The sequence below is a fragment of the Eschscholzia californica genome, unplaced genomic scaffold, assembly GCF_041429995.1.
Source record: "Eschscholzia californica isolate CP2 unplaced genomic scaffold, dmEscCali1.0.p SCAF_2, whole genome shotgun sequence".
Lineage (NCBI taxonomy): Eukaryota > Viridiplantae > Streptophyta > Magnoliopsida > Ranunculales > Papaveraceae > Eschscholzia > Eschscholzia californica.
In genome coordinates this window covers 25,566,208-25,581,955 of record NW_028238309.1, presented here as the reverse complement: position 1 = coordinate 25,581,955, position 15,748 = coordinate 25,566,208, and the positions used below count along the sequence as shown (strand labels likewise).

At 35.4% G+C, this 15,748-nt stretch overlaps 2 protein-coding genes across 2 annotated transcripts; one reads left to right on the top strand and one right to left on the bottom strand.

The window, feature by feature from the left end:
- The first annotated feature begins 10,941 nt into the window (after window positions 1-10,941).
- LOC147557121 (uncharacterized) lies at window positions 10,942-11,379 on the top strand. Its single transcript, XM_086658757.1, has one exon. The coding sequence runs from the start codon at window positions 10,942-10,944 to the stop codon at window positions 11,377-11,379; it is 438 nt and encodes a 145-aa protein (XP_086514883.1).
- A 490-nt stretch (window positions 11,380-11,869) lies between these two features.
- LOC147557120 (protein trichome birefringence-like 3) lies at window positions 11,870-14,503 on the bottom strand. Its single transcript, XM_086658756.1, has 5 exons — window positions 13,888-14,503; window positions 13,617-13,791; window positions 13,286-13,458; window positions 12,779-12,937; window positions 11,870-12,185 (listed from the first exon to the last, which is right to left on the bottom strand). Exons 1-5 carry the CDS (start codon window positions 14,487-14,489, stop codon window positions 11,870-11,872), a joined length of 1,425 nt encoding a protein of 474 aa, XP_086514882.1. The 5' UTR covers window positions 14,490-14,503.
- Window positions 14,504-15,748: the final 1,245 nt, after the last annotated feature.

Below are 15,748 nucleotides of genomic sequence, written 5' to 3'. Positions count from 1 at the left end.
CTGAGGTCCTAGGCCATCTCGGTCCAAGACCGAGATGCCTAGGGCACTCCAGACGCGTCTGATGAAGTTCTATTGCGGGCTCGAGAAAGCCAGGACGCTAGTCCATGCACCAGACGCGTCCTAGACGTGCCTGGTGCTGGACCGGACCAGCACTAGGTGTCTTGGACCTAGTCCGAGACACCTAGAACCTCCCAGACGCGTCTCCAAGACGCGTCTGGCCGGTTGCTCTGTACGCGTCCTAGACGTGCCTGGTGCTGGACCGGACCAGCACTAGGTGTCTTGGACCTAGTCCGAGACACCCAGAACCTCCCAGACGCGTCTCCAAGACGCGTCTGGTCGGTTGCTCTGTACGCGTCCTAAACACGTCCTAGACGCGATCTGGACGCGTCTCCAAGACGCGTCCAGGAGCTTCTATCGCAGCTGCTGGTCGCGTCTTAAACGCGTCCTAGATGCGTCCAGAAGCTTCCTGGTTGCAGCTGCTGGATGCGTCCAGGACGCGTCTCAGCAGCTGCCTGGATGCGTCTTCTAGACGCGTCCAGGAGCTTCTGGTCCTGCCAGGAAGCTTCCTGGCCGGACCCTAGAGTTTCTAAAACTCCTAGGTTTCCAATATTTTTTTTTTTTTTTTTTTGTGCGAATCTCTATTTAGAATAAGATTTAGGGAAATTATCGAAAATAGCAACTAGTTGATATTTTCTCAAATACCTAAGGAGATGACGTCCAAACCTAGCCAAAATTGCCAGATTTATTGCTCATAACATAAGGAAACGTCCCTAAAAAAATCAGCCCAATCCGAGCCCTAAAAGTTCCCGAATCGGCCTAGGCCCAAAAATCCCGTTTTTGGGCTTCTTGTACTATCTTTGCCTAATTTCTCTTTAGGCCTATGAGATATGTTTATGGGACACTCTCGTTATTATATCTCACTCCCACTAGTCATATCCTAGATCAAATTGACACTCTTATGTGTAACCCGTTGTAGGATCCGATCGAAGTTATTCGCGAATTACTTAGTATTTCGACAATCGTGGTTGGTTTCTAGCTTAAACTCCACGACCCCTAAATCAACTGGACTTGATGATCTTCTCCATCAATTGTCCTATCCAACAAATTATTCACATTGTCACCTTAGTCGAAGGACATCTCCTTCAACTCCTTCAGCTTGGCCGTCCCCTTTTGGTGCCCGACCCAAATACCCCTTCGTTGGGTCTTTTGCACTATCTTTGCCTAAACTTCTTTTAGGTCTTTTGGACATATCTATGGGTCTCACCCATTCATATATGTCTCATCTCTCTAGTCATATCTTCCGATCAAGTTGACACTCTTCGTGTAACCTGATGTAGGATCCGGATGAAGTTAGCCGCGAATTACTTCGTCATTCGACGATCGTAGTTGGTTTCTAGCTAAACACTACACCCCCTAAATTATCCGGACTTGATGATGTTCTTCATCAATTGTCCTATCCGACAAATTGCTCGAATTGCATCTTTGGTCAAAGGACATCTCCTTTACTGAGGAGGGTTCTCCCCAAACCCGAGCCGATACCTCACATTATGTGCAAAGAAAATGTTGAAAGTTCCGATAGAAAATTCTTCTTTTTGGGAAAATGCACGTGGGCCACATTTTAAAACTCGCTTCGGGCCTTCGAAATCTCAGGGCCAACCCTGATTCCTCTCTTTTTGGCATGCCAGGATCCCCATTCGTAAAGGGAATGGCCTATCCGGCCATACCCTTAGGCCAAGTCCATTGTATCTGAGTTTGCATTCTCTACAACCCAAGTTTGAATTCTGGAAATGGAGTTTGTAAGATGTGCAATTAAAGTTTGTTTTCTGCAAAATCGAGTTTGCAACATTTAAAAATCGAATTTGCACTTTGCGAGAAAAAGTTTTTTAGATCTAGAGACCAATTAACCTTGCAAGATCAATAGGTTAGGTTTGCATTTTGTGCCCCGGGTCAAGACTTGCAAATTGAGTTTGCTTTCTATAAATATAGTTTGTGAGATTCAGAAATTCAGTTTGCAAAAGAAATTGAAAAAATGTAGTTTCTTTTGGATTTTTTTTTAGAAAAGTATTGAAAGTTGATCTTGTCAGAAAGGTTATCTAAAATATTTTCTAAATGTATGAGTTTTATGGAAATCTGACATCGAGTGAAAAAGTTAAATGAATTTAAAGTCTAAAGAAAAAGTTGAGAACTTAGTTACAAAAAATGGTAGTTTCCCCTTTACAAAAAATTTGAACTAATTAATAATTATGAAATGTTTGTTGTTTCTTTTACCTGTTTTGAGTATTCTTTTGACTTAAAAAGCTAAAACCCTTTCTGATAAAAGTCATCCCTACAAAAGTCTCCATGTACATATGGTCAGTGGTTCTACACAAAATTTCTAGGATCAATGACCTGAACTGAGGGATCACTTCAGTTAACAAATGTTTCTGCAAGAATAGACTGAACATATTTTAGTCACCTTTCTGTCAACGACAGCTGTTTTAAGTTTCTGTTTTCCTCATTCCATTTGGACTTGTTCTCCACTCACTCAACCATTGTTAAAATTGAAAACTGAAATTTTATTTATTCATTCACTAAATTAGTATTTCATGAGATAGTACAATGTTAGTAATGAAGAAATTAGTGAACCATTTAGTGGTAATTTAATGGTATTAATGGATAAGTTAGTGGGGTTAATGGATAAGCTAGTGAGATCATGTTAGTAGTGGTCATAGTTAATGGGTTAAATTTTGCTCCAGAAATAGACTAGGCTTTATAGTTCATTTTTCACCAAATGAAGTCAAGTAATCAAAATTATCTGTTCAAATTATTTTTCCTTTATCATTCGAAAATTCAAGTCTTTTTTATTTCCAAAACAAATAAAGCTATTATAAACAGGGATGTAGAATTTATTGAAGATGGAGTTTGGGATTGGTCAGTTGAAGAAAAATAGCAAATGGGTATCAGTAATTGAAACTGAGACAATAGCTTCAGATTCTCAACTAATAGAGAATACACTTATTTCTCCTCATACTTGTATGGGCAAAAATACGTCATCAGAAGCACCCCCAAAAAATCCACGATTAATAGGCTTACACGGTGACCAGACTCATGAATTAATATCTAATGAATCTGGCCCATCTATCTCCGGGCATCCCGAAGCAACGACAAAGCACGGGAGCACATCCTACCCTGGATAAAGAGGTCAATCCTCACCTCCTCAGCGGATCTCCCTTCATGTATCCGCTGGGAGACTTTACAGTCATTCAAAAATGACAATACCCTGGATATACCCGTTAAGGGGTTACGATCTCCCTATTTATGGTGACAACTCTATGCGTTACCGCATTAAAGAGACAACTCACCGCCAGGTGACAGTCGACCGAGACACTGTAAAATGACCGAGAAGTAGATGCTACGGAGGATTGGGTGATGAACAAAGGTCTCTGATCATCGGAAAAAAATCTGAGTGATCAGCCAGCTTCCGACTAAAACAAACGAGCATCTGATCATCAACAAAAAAATTGACTGAGCACCTAATACAACCAATTCTCGGGCAATCAACCGATCACTTTCTCTTTCGTCGATCGTCCAAACCTCTTGCGAGATACCTTTCTCTCTCCTGGACGACCAGACGTCCGTTCTATCAAGATAGGGTGACCAGATGACCGTTTCTACCAAGGAAGGGCGACACACCTTTTTCTCTCCTGGACGACCAGACGGTCATACGATCAAGGAACGACGATTTATCTTTCTCTCTCCTGATGATCAAAGTAGGCACGCTACTTTATCTCTCCCGAAGGCCAGACCTTCCTTACTTCACCCACGTGATTATCTCTGAGACCTCACGGGCCGTCACATTATCTCTTCAACTAAGTCAGTCTACCCGCAAAGATCGAGCTATGACCACAATGCGAGTCACGCTTAAACTCCGACCATCCTACCAACGGTAACATTCCAAGGATAATATTCACGTATCTATTACCTCTCTTGCAAGCTTACTGACTTGACCGTCGGAGCCCCTTTAGGCCGGCTCCATCCCGATGTTCCTAGGATCTCCTTAGGAAGACAAGGTATTAAGGTTGGAAAAGACTCTTTATGGATTGAAACAAGCACCGGGAGCTTGGTACACTCGTATTGATATATATTTTTTGAAAGTGGTTTTAGAAATGTCCTTATGAGCTTATTGGCTATATAAAATTTAATTCTCATGGAAATATCCTTATTTTATGTTTGTGTGTAGATGATTTGACATTTACAGGGAGTGATATAACGATGTTTGAAGATTCAAGGAGACAATGGCTAACAAATTTGAGATGACAGATTTGGGGCGTATGTCATAGTTTCTTGGTCTTGAAGTCTTGCAAACAAGAGAAGATTTTTATGTATCACAGAAAAAAAATGCTGCAGATATCTTAAAATAATTCAAAATGGAGAAATGTAATGCAATTAAGACTCCAATTGAATGAAGAAAATATTTAGACTATAAAGGGAAGGGTGAATTTGTGAATCCAACTTGTAATAGAAGTCTAGTTGGTAGTCTTCGTTATTAGACTTTTACTAGACCTGATATGGTGTTTAGAGTGGGATTGATAAGTAGATTCATGGATCAACCCTGTTAGATACATTTGTAGGCCGCAAAAAAAATTTTGAGGTTACATCAAAGGTACTAAACTCGTGGAATTTTGTTTTCACCTACTAACAATGTTAATCTGGTTGGTTTTACCGATAGTGATTGGATTGGTGATATTAATGACAGGAAAAGCACTTTTGGTTTTGTATTTCACTTGGTTTAAGTGTATTGTCTTGGTCATTAAAGAAACAACAAGTAGTTGCACTCTCAACTACAGAATTTGAATATATAGTTGCCGAAGCTGTTTGATTACGATGTCTACTTGATGAATTGAATCAGAAGCAAGAATCTCCTACAATTAGTTTTTGTGACAACAAATCAACCATTTCTTTAACAAAAAATCCAGTATTTCACAATAGAAATACACATTGATATAAAATATCATTACATCTGTGAGCTTGTGAAGGACACTTAATGTGAAGTCTTGCAAGTCAGAATAACAAATAACTGATATTTTCCTTCAACAAAAAAAAAATAACTGATATTTTCACTAAGCCATTGAAGGTTTATTCATTTTCCAACTTGATGATCATGATGGTCGTCAATCGTCATACCGTTTGAGTTTAAGGGAGGGTGTGAAAATTGTAAACTCAAATTCAATTTGTTCATTTATTTATTCACTAAATTAGTACTTGATGAGGTGGATTAACTTTTGTAGTTAAGGAATGAGTGGGTCCAGGGCCGGCCCAAATAGTTGGGGGGCCTAAAGCGAATTTTTTTTTGGGGCCCTATAAAAAGTTGGGGAAATTTCATAGGAAATTGGTAAAGGCAATCTCGCTAAAGGCAATCCCTAGTTTAGTTAAAGACAATGTGGGTTGAGGAGGCAATGCATATTGGCAAGTCGCCGACCAGAAATGCGTCAAGTTGTTGGTCGATAATTCCGACCCATGCATGACCAAAATTTGAAAAAAAAATTCTCTCTTTTCTTCCTTCTTCTGCTCGCTTCTTCTTCATTCTTCTTCTCTTCGTTTCTTTACCCTCTCTCACCTCTTTCTCCGTCGGAGAGTCCGCCGGTTGGAATTTTCTTTTTTAGAAGTTAAGGTCGCTGGTTGGAAATTTTCGACCGACGACCTTTGTCGGGGAAAAAGGGTATGGTATTGTTTCTAATAAAATTTAGTCAACTTGTTTTGACTAAGTTTTGAAGCCAAAATACATTGCCATTAACAACTTTCGGCATTGCCTATAAACACCCAGTTAAAAATTAATTTTTTTGACGTAACAAATAAATTAGGATGAAACAACATTATTAAAACCATGAACTATCTAGTGAATAAGAAGATCTAATCTATAAATTGCCAGTCCAATAAAAATGTGTGTAGTTAAAATCTAATATAACAATTAAAAGAGGTCCAAAAAGAAGAGGATATAATATAGTAACTATTGTTTGTTAAGACTTAATTTCAAAAAAAAAAAAAATCAACACTTATCTTAGACATTATGATAGAAATTTGTCCTTTTAAGAGGTGATGACTTTAAAACAGAATGAGTGATCAGAAAAAAAAATCAAAAATAATGAACTAAAAAAGTAGAAAAGAAAATGAACAATCATGAAAATAAAGAAGAAAAACAGAGACCATTACCTCTCGATAAAGTTTAGAGAAAAAAAAATTAGACAATCGAATTGATAGAAGCCACTAGAGAGGAGAGAGAGAGAACAAAGAAAATGTTATAGAGGGAAACAAAAATTTACAAAGAAAAAGAAAACGAAAAAAATAAATGTAAGGGTTAGAGAAACTTATAGGTCTCCTAAACTGGAAACTTGATTAGGTTTAGAGTATGTTTATAGTTTTTTACTGTGGGCCCCACGATTTAATGGTCATATTAATCACACCTGCTTCCAAGGTACGGTGGGAAGAGATTTTAGGGCCCTTGTAAGTTAATGTGTATTTGTTTTTTTTCCAAGGCACCCTCCTTTAATTACCGTAAATTTTGGGGCCTTCTCCAAGGTGAGGCCCAAAGCAGCCGCTTTGGCTGCTTTGGGCCTGGGCCGCCCCTGAGTGGGTCATCTTAGTGGTAAGTTAATGGTGTTAATGGATAAGTTAGTGGGGTTGATGGATAGGTTAGTAGAGTTAATGGATAACTTACCGAGATCATGTTAGTAATGGTTATAGTTAGTGGGTTAAATTTTGATCTATAAATAGACCAGTCTTTGTAGTTTATTTTTCGTCAAATCAAGTCAAGTAATTAAATGGATTTTTGAGTTTAAGGTCCAAAAATAGGGGGGGGGGGGGGGGTAATGAGCCATATATCCACTCCTAAATTAATAAATAAAATAAAACCAAAATAAACCGAAAATGTAAAATAAGTCCAAAAATTAACTATTTGGTGGGCCCCATGAATCAATCCTTTAATTATCTCTCATTTTTGCCCTTTCATAAATATTTTTTAACCATTGGTAAACCAAAGGTTTATACTGGTTAAGTTAATAACTCTTTCCATATATTTTGTGAAAGAATATTTATGTTGGATATTTAATATCAATCTTTATTTCCATAAACTCCATAAATATTTAACCAAATCAGTGGATATTTAACAAAAATGAGTTGCACTCTAAAAAAAACGAGTTTCTATCTATGTAACTCTGTATTCTTTGAATTCAAGAAAGTATATTATTTCTAAATCCGTTGTATTTGATTAAAGTAACCTACCAAATCAATGGATATTTACCTAAAACGAGATGCTCAATCCCAAAAACGAATTTCTCTCTCTGTAACTCTTTGTTCTTTGAACTTCAAGAAAGTATGAAGTTGTGATTTGCGTTTTATCTCTACCTCGATCTAATTAGACATCTACAAATTCTTTTGTGAGGTATGTCCAACTTAAATTGATCGTCAGAATCTATAAATCTCTATTACTACAATCTTCTTAAAAAAATTATTTATTCTAACAAAAAACTTATATGTAACATTTTTTATCACTTTTTGGTAAAAAGTGAATGTTGAAATCTTTATTAATTCAATATTTTTTTCATAAAAAAGTTTTATAAAGTGAAATTGTGTTTGCTACATTTTCGGTATTCTACTAGCATTTTCTACATTCTATTAGCATCTGTTATGAATTTGTTACAATAGGTTAAAAAGCAAATACTATTTTGTTAGCATCTTATTGATTCTAATAACATTTTTTACATTCCATTAGCATCTGTTGAATGTATTTATTGCAGTAGGTTAAAATACAAATACTATTTTTCTAGCATCCTATTGATTCTACTAGCATATTCTACGTTCTATCAGTATCTGTTGAATGAATTTGTTACAGTAGGTTAACAAATACTTTTTAGTAATTAAAATGTATAAGGTAAAATTGTTTTTGTTACATTTTCCGTATTCAACTAGCATTTTATCGATTTTAGTGACATCTACTAGCATTTTCTACATTCGTATTCTACTCTGTCAATCTCATTGATCTCACATGTAGTTGCGGTAGGTGGTCGATAGATGGTATCCCTTATCAACATGCCATGTTTTGCATCAAGAATCATGATGGTGATACGACAAGTTTTTTTTGATCATTTTCACCAAACAAGCATTCGTCAACACTTATCAATGTTATGTCTACCCAATACCAAATTATGATGAGTCAATGGAGTACATCGATGAAACAAGAACACTACCTTCGTCAACAAAGAGAAAACCGGAAAGACCAAGGACAGTAAGAAGAGAGAGCTCAGGAAACATACCCAAAAAAATGAGGGTTTGCGGTCGGTGTAAAAAACCGGCTTATCACAATAGTGCCTCATGCACGGCAGCTATATAATAACTAACTTAAATTTTGATTATGCAAATTTACTTATTCTGTTAGAAACATAAATATTCTACTTATGTCTTTTATATGTTTAGAGAATTTGATCAATGTTACCAAATTATCGTATTTAAACAAGAGGATTTTCTTATTTCCTATTAAATTTTATCAATGGTTACGATATTATCGTAGTTATATTCATATGTATTTGGCTAGAGTAAGTTACAAAATGTCGAAAAACTGAAAAATGCTGGTAGTGTTGGAGAAATTTTGTCAACATCTTACTGGTATCTTTATACCCATTGGACCATGCTAGAAAAATTTGTTTGATGCAATTTAGCAATTTTCAATACAATCAAAGCAGGTTGGTTTTAGCCTTTGTTATGTTTTAATCAAAATGTCCATATTTTTGATATATTTTTGTACGAATTATTTATTTCCTTAGTTATATATGTTATCAGTGGATTCAACATTAAGTGTTTGAGTTCATCATGCCTTTGCCCTACCACGTATTATAATTGTATAGTTTCAGTAGTGTCCAAGAAATTTGAGTAACATCTTTATCGTATCTATGAACCTGTTGAACGACATCTAAAATATAATATAATTGTGGTATTATAGAACATTGATAAATAATCCCATAACTGCTCAGGATGTTATTCAAACTTAAAATATAAACATGTTTGCTACGTTTTATCACATAGTCCGTTACAAAATACAAGTTAAAGTACTTAAACATTTTTTCTCCATATATCCTTCGATTCATTCAGCAACGACAAAGTTAGTTCACCCCTCTTCCTTTGCGCTAGTTTTGTTCAATCATCTTTTGGCATCTCGTTAGGAAAATATTTATAGTTCGATTCGATATAAAGTTCTTCCATGTGCAAAATCACATACAACCTACAATCAGGTCTGTCAAAGTTCAAACAACAAACCAATTCAACATCTTTGGATTGTAACCATTTATACGTTTCTATAAGAAACTAAAAAAGGCTAGTCAAACAAGTCATTTTTCTTATGAAACCAGTTTTGAACAGTAACCATTTCAAGGTTCTATGATAAACTTCAAAAATGCTAGACAAAAAAATGACATTGTTTTTACAATCCAATTTATTCTCTCATTTTTTTCCCATATTGCACCATGTAATGTTCTATGGTTGTCAAAAAATCAGGTTTGACAAGTAACCATTGATAAAGTTTTATAAGAAACTTAATAATGCTAGACAAAATATTAAGTTTTATTGAAAGTAACTATATTCTGGATCTAACACTATGCTTGAAAGTCTACAATACAAAATCCTAAATTAGATAGAACCCTTAGATAGAACCCTAAATTGTCGGTCTAAAATAAAAAATTTAAGCAGAAACCATTTATTCAAAGAAATTACACAACAACAGAGACAAGGTAACAATACAAATTTTTTGTTGCATGCAAAAAAGAAACATACTCTTCACTTTGAACTGATTTAGGGTTTTGAAAATAACTTCCATTAAACCACTTCGAAACAACTAAACCCTAGAAATTTCTTATTAACTAATCAATTTCAGAAAAATAAATCATAGTTAAAGTTGTAAAAATCAAAACCTAATTCGTTTTGTGTTGTAGAAATCAATCTAAATCATAAACAAGTTGAAGGAACAACAAAAATGATGAAAACCAAAATAACTTACTCTTTACTGTTGATGATGATGAACGAAACCAACAATGGATTCTTCCTCTCTCCTACTTAATGCTCTCTCTCTCTGTTAGGTTTATTTTGGGCGTGTTTAAGATAAGAGTTTCCCTCTCTCTCTTTGGTTTGATATTTGAGGAAAAGACAATTTTTTTTTGTGGTTATTTTTTTGAAACAGAAAACGCTACTTTTTTTTGTTATGCTAAACGAAAAAGGCAAATTTTTTCGGGGAAAGAAAGTTTGTTTTTAAAGAAATAAATGTAATGAATCTATATATTATGGTATCTTTTATTTTGGGTTGTTTTTTTTTAACTTAGGACAGGTTAGGCAGTAAAAGAGAATAAGAGGATAGACATGTAATTTACTTTGAGTGGATTTATTTTCTATTTCAGATTATCTTTGGTCTCTAGACTCGTTGATCATGCAATTTTGGACTTAAATCTCATCCCCCGTAATTAAATTCCATTCAGTTAAATTCCCTTTCTTCTTTGTCTGTGGAAATTAATTTTTCTTCATCATTCGGAAATTCAAGTCCTTTTTATTTTCCAATAAAAAAAATAAAAATAAAAAGGACTTGAAGAGGAGACTCTTGACCATGTTATGCGGCACTGCTCCTTCGCGAAAGCAATATGGTTCCATTTTAATATTAGAACGGATACGATCATTACTACCACCCAGTGGATTCAACTTTGGAAATCGCTAGATGAGAATAATATCAACCTCAATGCTAAAATCTTATGGTTTCTTTGGAAAGCCAGATGCGAAAACTGCTTTACTACGAATAAACAAAACCCTATACAGGTTATAGAGAGGATTATGAACACCTCCACGACACCTCTCAAAACTGAATCCAGGACGAACAAGAAAAGTAAGGAAAAAACCATTACACAAACATGGAGACCTCCATCGACACCATATATGAAGGTCAATGTGAATGCTTCTTTTATTAATATTAAAGAACCAGCGGGAATTGGTTACATCATCCGTGATGCAGAGGCTAATTACATAATAGCGGTAGCAGACACAGTTCGAGGACAACATGCGGAAGAATGCGAAAGCTTAGCAATATTATCCAGTCTAAAAGAGGCATCGCAACTCCAAATTCAGTATGTGCACATAGAGAGCGACAATCAAGCCATTATCTCAGCGCTTAATGGTAAGGGAGGAAATCTGCATTGGCAAACTCAGAGTATCATTCATCAGATAAACGACATCAAAGATAGCTTTACAAGCATTATATTCTCACACATATCTCGCAATTGTAACACTTATGCTGATGCTTTAGCTAAATGGGGACGTACCCATGGCCAAAAGAAAATATGGCAAGATGTCCTTGATTTATTTTCGGATTTCTAGTAAGTTGTAATAGACTCTTTTTTAATGCTAGTACTTTTCATCAAAAAAAAAAAAAGTCCTTTTTATTTCTAGCAACCATATCTCAGTTCTTGCGCGTCTCCAGAGTTGGAAAATAGAACTCTTTACATGGCTATCACTATCTGGTGTTGCTTTCGCTCTTTGGTAGTGAATTGGAGGGAGCGGGATTATCGGACATTGAAGATAGTGTGACCCAATTTATTCATTGAGTGAAATTTTTCTTTCTATCTGGGGGTGAAGCTAGCTTGCTTTAGTACGCCTATTTGGGGTTCGTTTAAGTGTTTAAAAGAAACCTTGTTGTAACTCCAATGATACACTTGTAAATAAAGAACTTATTCCAAGATATTCTTCTGGATTATCTACAAGTGGACCTTAATGAATCTATATGAACAAGTAAGAGAAAACCAGTCGGGCAGGGTATCACCAATAAATGATATCAAATTAAGAACTGAGCTCCGACCGGGCCTGGAAATTAGTCGAAGAAGACAGAAGTTAACAATAGTGAGTTCCAAGTATCAGGAAGTCCAGGCAAACACCAGTGATTACAATCTCCATGTAATTCTGGATTTTGTTTTTCTTCCGTTGTCAATAGCTTCACTGTCTTGCTTGTGTAAATTGATGGGTGTGCGTCTTTCCGATACTCAGATAGTTTTGTTATGTTCAAAAGTTTGGTTGGTGTTCTCATTTCTGTTACCGTCTTTACCACTGTTTCGACTATAGATCTTGGAAATAGTGTCACGTAGGAATCATCTTTGAACGGTTGTGTTTCATTGAAACACCTTTGGTTTCTGCATTTAAAGAGAGTTGGGACTGTTACAACAACTTTGTTTTGCCATAATAGCTCTATATGTAAGAACACAACTCGCATGATCAAGAAATCAAACTTTAGATCTCTCTATTCGCTTTTTTTTTTTTTGGGAAATAATAACATTCGAGCACCAGTATCTCAAATGGAGAGTTACATACGCCACCACCAGCCAAAGTGGACTTAAGACTTCACTATTATTTGTTAAATGGTTTAGAATTATATTTCTACAAATTAAACATGCTATTTGAACTATCGCAAAACTTAATATGATACAGAACTAAGTCCAAACATCGCCGTCCAAAGGTGTTAAGTGCTCTATCCCCCAACACTAAGACATGTATAGATGACCTGGCTCAAAGAAGGCAAAACGCGTGGATAAATTTTCTACGTACAAACGTAGTAGGGTTAGTATTTTTCAATTCTATAGCACATTTTTACCGTTGTAACGGAACTCCGAATTTCTGTAATTAATATGCCTCGGGTTGAAAGAAAAATCATTGTAAAGTCAAGGGTGCTCTGAAAAATCCAAGGAAAACTAATTAAAAAGCGAGAATTTTGCGTTCTATCACATACCCTTTATGTGTAGCAGAGATAGTCCTAAAAAAGACTGTTGTTTTGGTTGAATCAATGTTAAGATCGATCCAAGTAGCCCAAGTTTTCATGGCTATCTCGAATGCAGTTTCCAGATCCATATCCTTCACCAGTTTTCCTTTCTGCTCAAGTGAATCCCACCTGCATTGTTCATATAATGATGTATTTGTTGAACTTTTACCTCCACAAACTGGACATCTTTTCAGGAATATTACCATTTTGTATATAAAATGACACGAATGCTGCAATGACAAAACCTTTGGCAAAATCCTTAACTAAATGACTCATTTTCACTAAAAGACAAAGTTTTGTTAAAGTTTGACTTTGATCTGGACCGCCCTTTTACCCGTGCGTCTCATCAACGATTTTGTCAAAAGTTCTTTGTACACTTGGCATTTATTCCTAATACACACTCATAAATAGATTAAATTTTGTAATTTTATTGTAGTACCAAAATTTTTTTCTATAGTAAGAGAATAAAGGAATTACACTTGGGACTTCCCCATGTGTGTCCACCAATGCCCAGTGTTGAAAACCATTATGTCAGCACCTCGCCATTGATTTGCGGTGGGCGAAAGTTTATCGATCTTGAGAACCCTATTATTTTTGTCTAATTCAACTAAGAAAGGACTCCAGAAGAACTCCACGGTACAATTGTAGTCCTGTTAACAACAACAACAACAACCAAATGAAAAGAATTTAAATTTCACGCGTTCTTGATGAGATAAAAATGATGTAATAGCCTAAAAAAATGCGTAAGTGGAGAGTAAAAGTTGAGCGAAGTTTCCCAAATACCAAGAAGAGCAGTAATAAAGTTTACCTTGGCTTTGAAAATCATATGAAGACCATTCCGAGAATCAACGAATGCCCGTCTAGGAGAAACAGAAGAATAAAGAAGACAAGCGAAAGATTCCCATTGATTCCTATTGATTGAATCTCCAACTACTATCACTCTTTTCCCTCTCAATTTCTCTAACATCTCCTTCCCACTCCACCTGATAATAACCCAAAAATAGTTCAATGGATTTCTTATATATAATATATATGTATATATATATATATAGATCTTGTTCATTTGTAGTCTTACTTACCTAGGAATTTGACAATCCTTAGCTTCCCACCTCCATTTTTCATATTCATTTTCAGGTCTTCCATTGTTTTGGCAGCTAACTTGCTCACTTAGGAATGGACATTGATGATTTTTATATAATGGGCTTCCTTTGGGATCGTAAACCCATTTACCATTAAAAATATCACATGTTTTTATTGACTCCTTTGTACTTGACTCCTCGTATGTTTCATCATGAAAGGAAGGGACTGTCGTGTTTGACTCATCTTGAGGCTCAATATTGGTGTCTTTACTAGTATTAGTAAGTTCTTCCAACCTCGTAATTGTTGTCCCTGGTGCAACCACTAGTGGTGTTGGTGTTGGTGTTGGTGTTGGTGATGGTGCTGGTGTTGGTGGTGGTGGCGGTGGTAGTGGTAGTGGTGTTGGTGGTGTGGCTGTTGATTTTGTTCTTCTTGGTGTTGATTTTATGATCTCAAGAGGGGATAGATTTGGGGTTTGGTACAAGAAGGTGAGAAATGATAGAAGAATGAAGAAACCAAGTAAAGTTGTAAAAGTACCTAATCTCCATCTCTGGTTAATGAAGTTGTTTCTAAAACTGGTTTCCATGGCTGAATTTGTTTTCATCTTTCTGTTTAGTGTGTCCCATTTTAATAGTCTTTTTCCCTCTTTTGCCACTGCTTACTAATAGTACCAAATTGATATATACTACCATATATTTGTGTATATACACATGTGCTTGTTTATACTACAGATTATGTTTTTTCTTTGGGAATTAAAAAATGGCCATAGTTATTTATTTTTTTGTCAAGGAGAAAGGCAGCTATAAAATCCTACCTTAAAGATTTGTTTTGATATTTTATGTCAAAAGCTCCTATTCACTATATTCGTACCATCCTCTACTAAGATTTGTTTTGATATTTTTCTTCAGGAACCCAATTTCTTGTATTTTTTTATTAAAAAGACAACCCATCTTTTTAACTAACTAGGCCCCAAGTAAGATATAAAAATAGGCTTGAACGACATTTTTAAAAGCACCAACTTTTTAAGAGTCAAAAATACCTTTCATTCAATTAGAAATACGTAGTAATAATCTAACTAATAAATCAGGAACTTGAGTTTTTCTCATGAACGAACCGAGTTGGATTGTCGACGCCGATTAGAATTTCTAGGGTTTGAATCGATTTTGGCTATAAGATAGGTTGATGTTTTTAGATTTTGGTGATATAATCAATTTGCTTGTTGTTTGAAGAGGCTTGTAAGGGGTTTGATTTAGTATATGGTTCTAAATTCTAAAGAGAGAAAGTTTTATATACTTTCAATGGAAGGAGAATTTGATAGTGTTTCAAGGTATACTCTAACTTCTTCATTGCTTTATTTTCATTGAGTTATGAATGATGGATGACAATTTGTTAGTTTTAATGTTTATGTTCGAACTTATTTGTTGGATTTATATGGAAGTTGTGAAAGTATAGTTGATGCAAGCAATGTGTTTGATAAAATGCTTGAAAGAGATGTTGTTACTTGGAATGCAACGTTAGTTGGTTATACAAGACTTAGGTTGGTCGAAATGGCTATAAAGTTGTTAGAAGAAATGCCTGTGAGAAATATTTTTTCTTGGACAATCATGATTGGTATTTATGTTCAAATTGAGAATTTCATGAAAGCTTTGGAAGTTTTTCGAAGAAATGTAAAATGATGGTGCTAGAGCTTATAAAATGACTATTATGAATTTGTAGGGGTTTTAACTAGTTTTTCGATACAACATTCTATTAGACAATATATAATAATTTGTAACAAATTTCATGTTAAATCATGTAAAAACTAATTTGCAAACCATTTGCAAGGCATTGCAAGGTGTTTGCAAGACTCTGCAAAGTGTTTGC

Bases quoted from the DNA above. Each gene is read 5' to 3' on its own strand.
- LOC147557121 (XM_086658757.1), top strand. From the start codon at position 10,942: ATGAAGGTCAATGTGAATGCTTCTTTTATTAATATTAAAGAACCAGCG.
- LOC147557120 (XM_086658756.1), bottom strand. From the start codon at position 14,489: ATGAAAACAAATTCAGCCATGGAAACCAGTTTTAGAAACAACTTCATT. The intron at 13,792-13,887 runs GTAAGTAAGACT...GGTTATTATCAG, and splicing joins AAGGATTGTCAAATTCCTAG to GTGGAGTGGGAAGGAGATGT. The intron at 13,459-13,616 runs GTAAACTTTATT...TGTTGTTAACAG, and splicing joins ATATGATTTTCAAAGCCAAG to GACTACAATTGTACCGTGGA.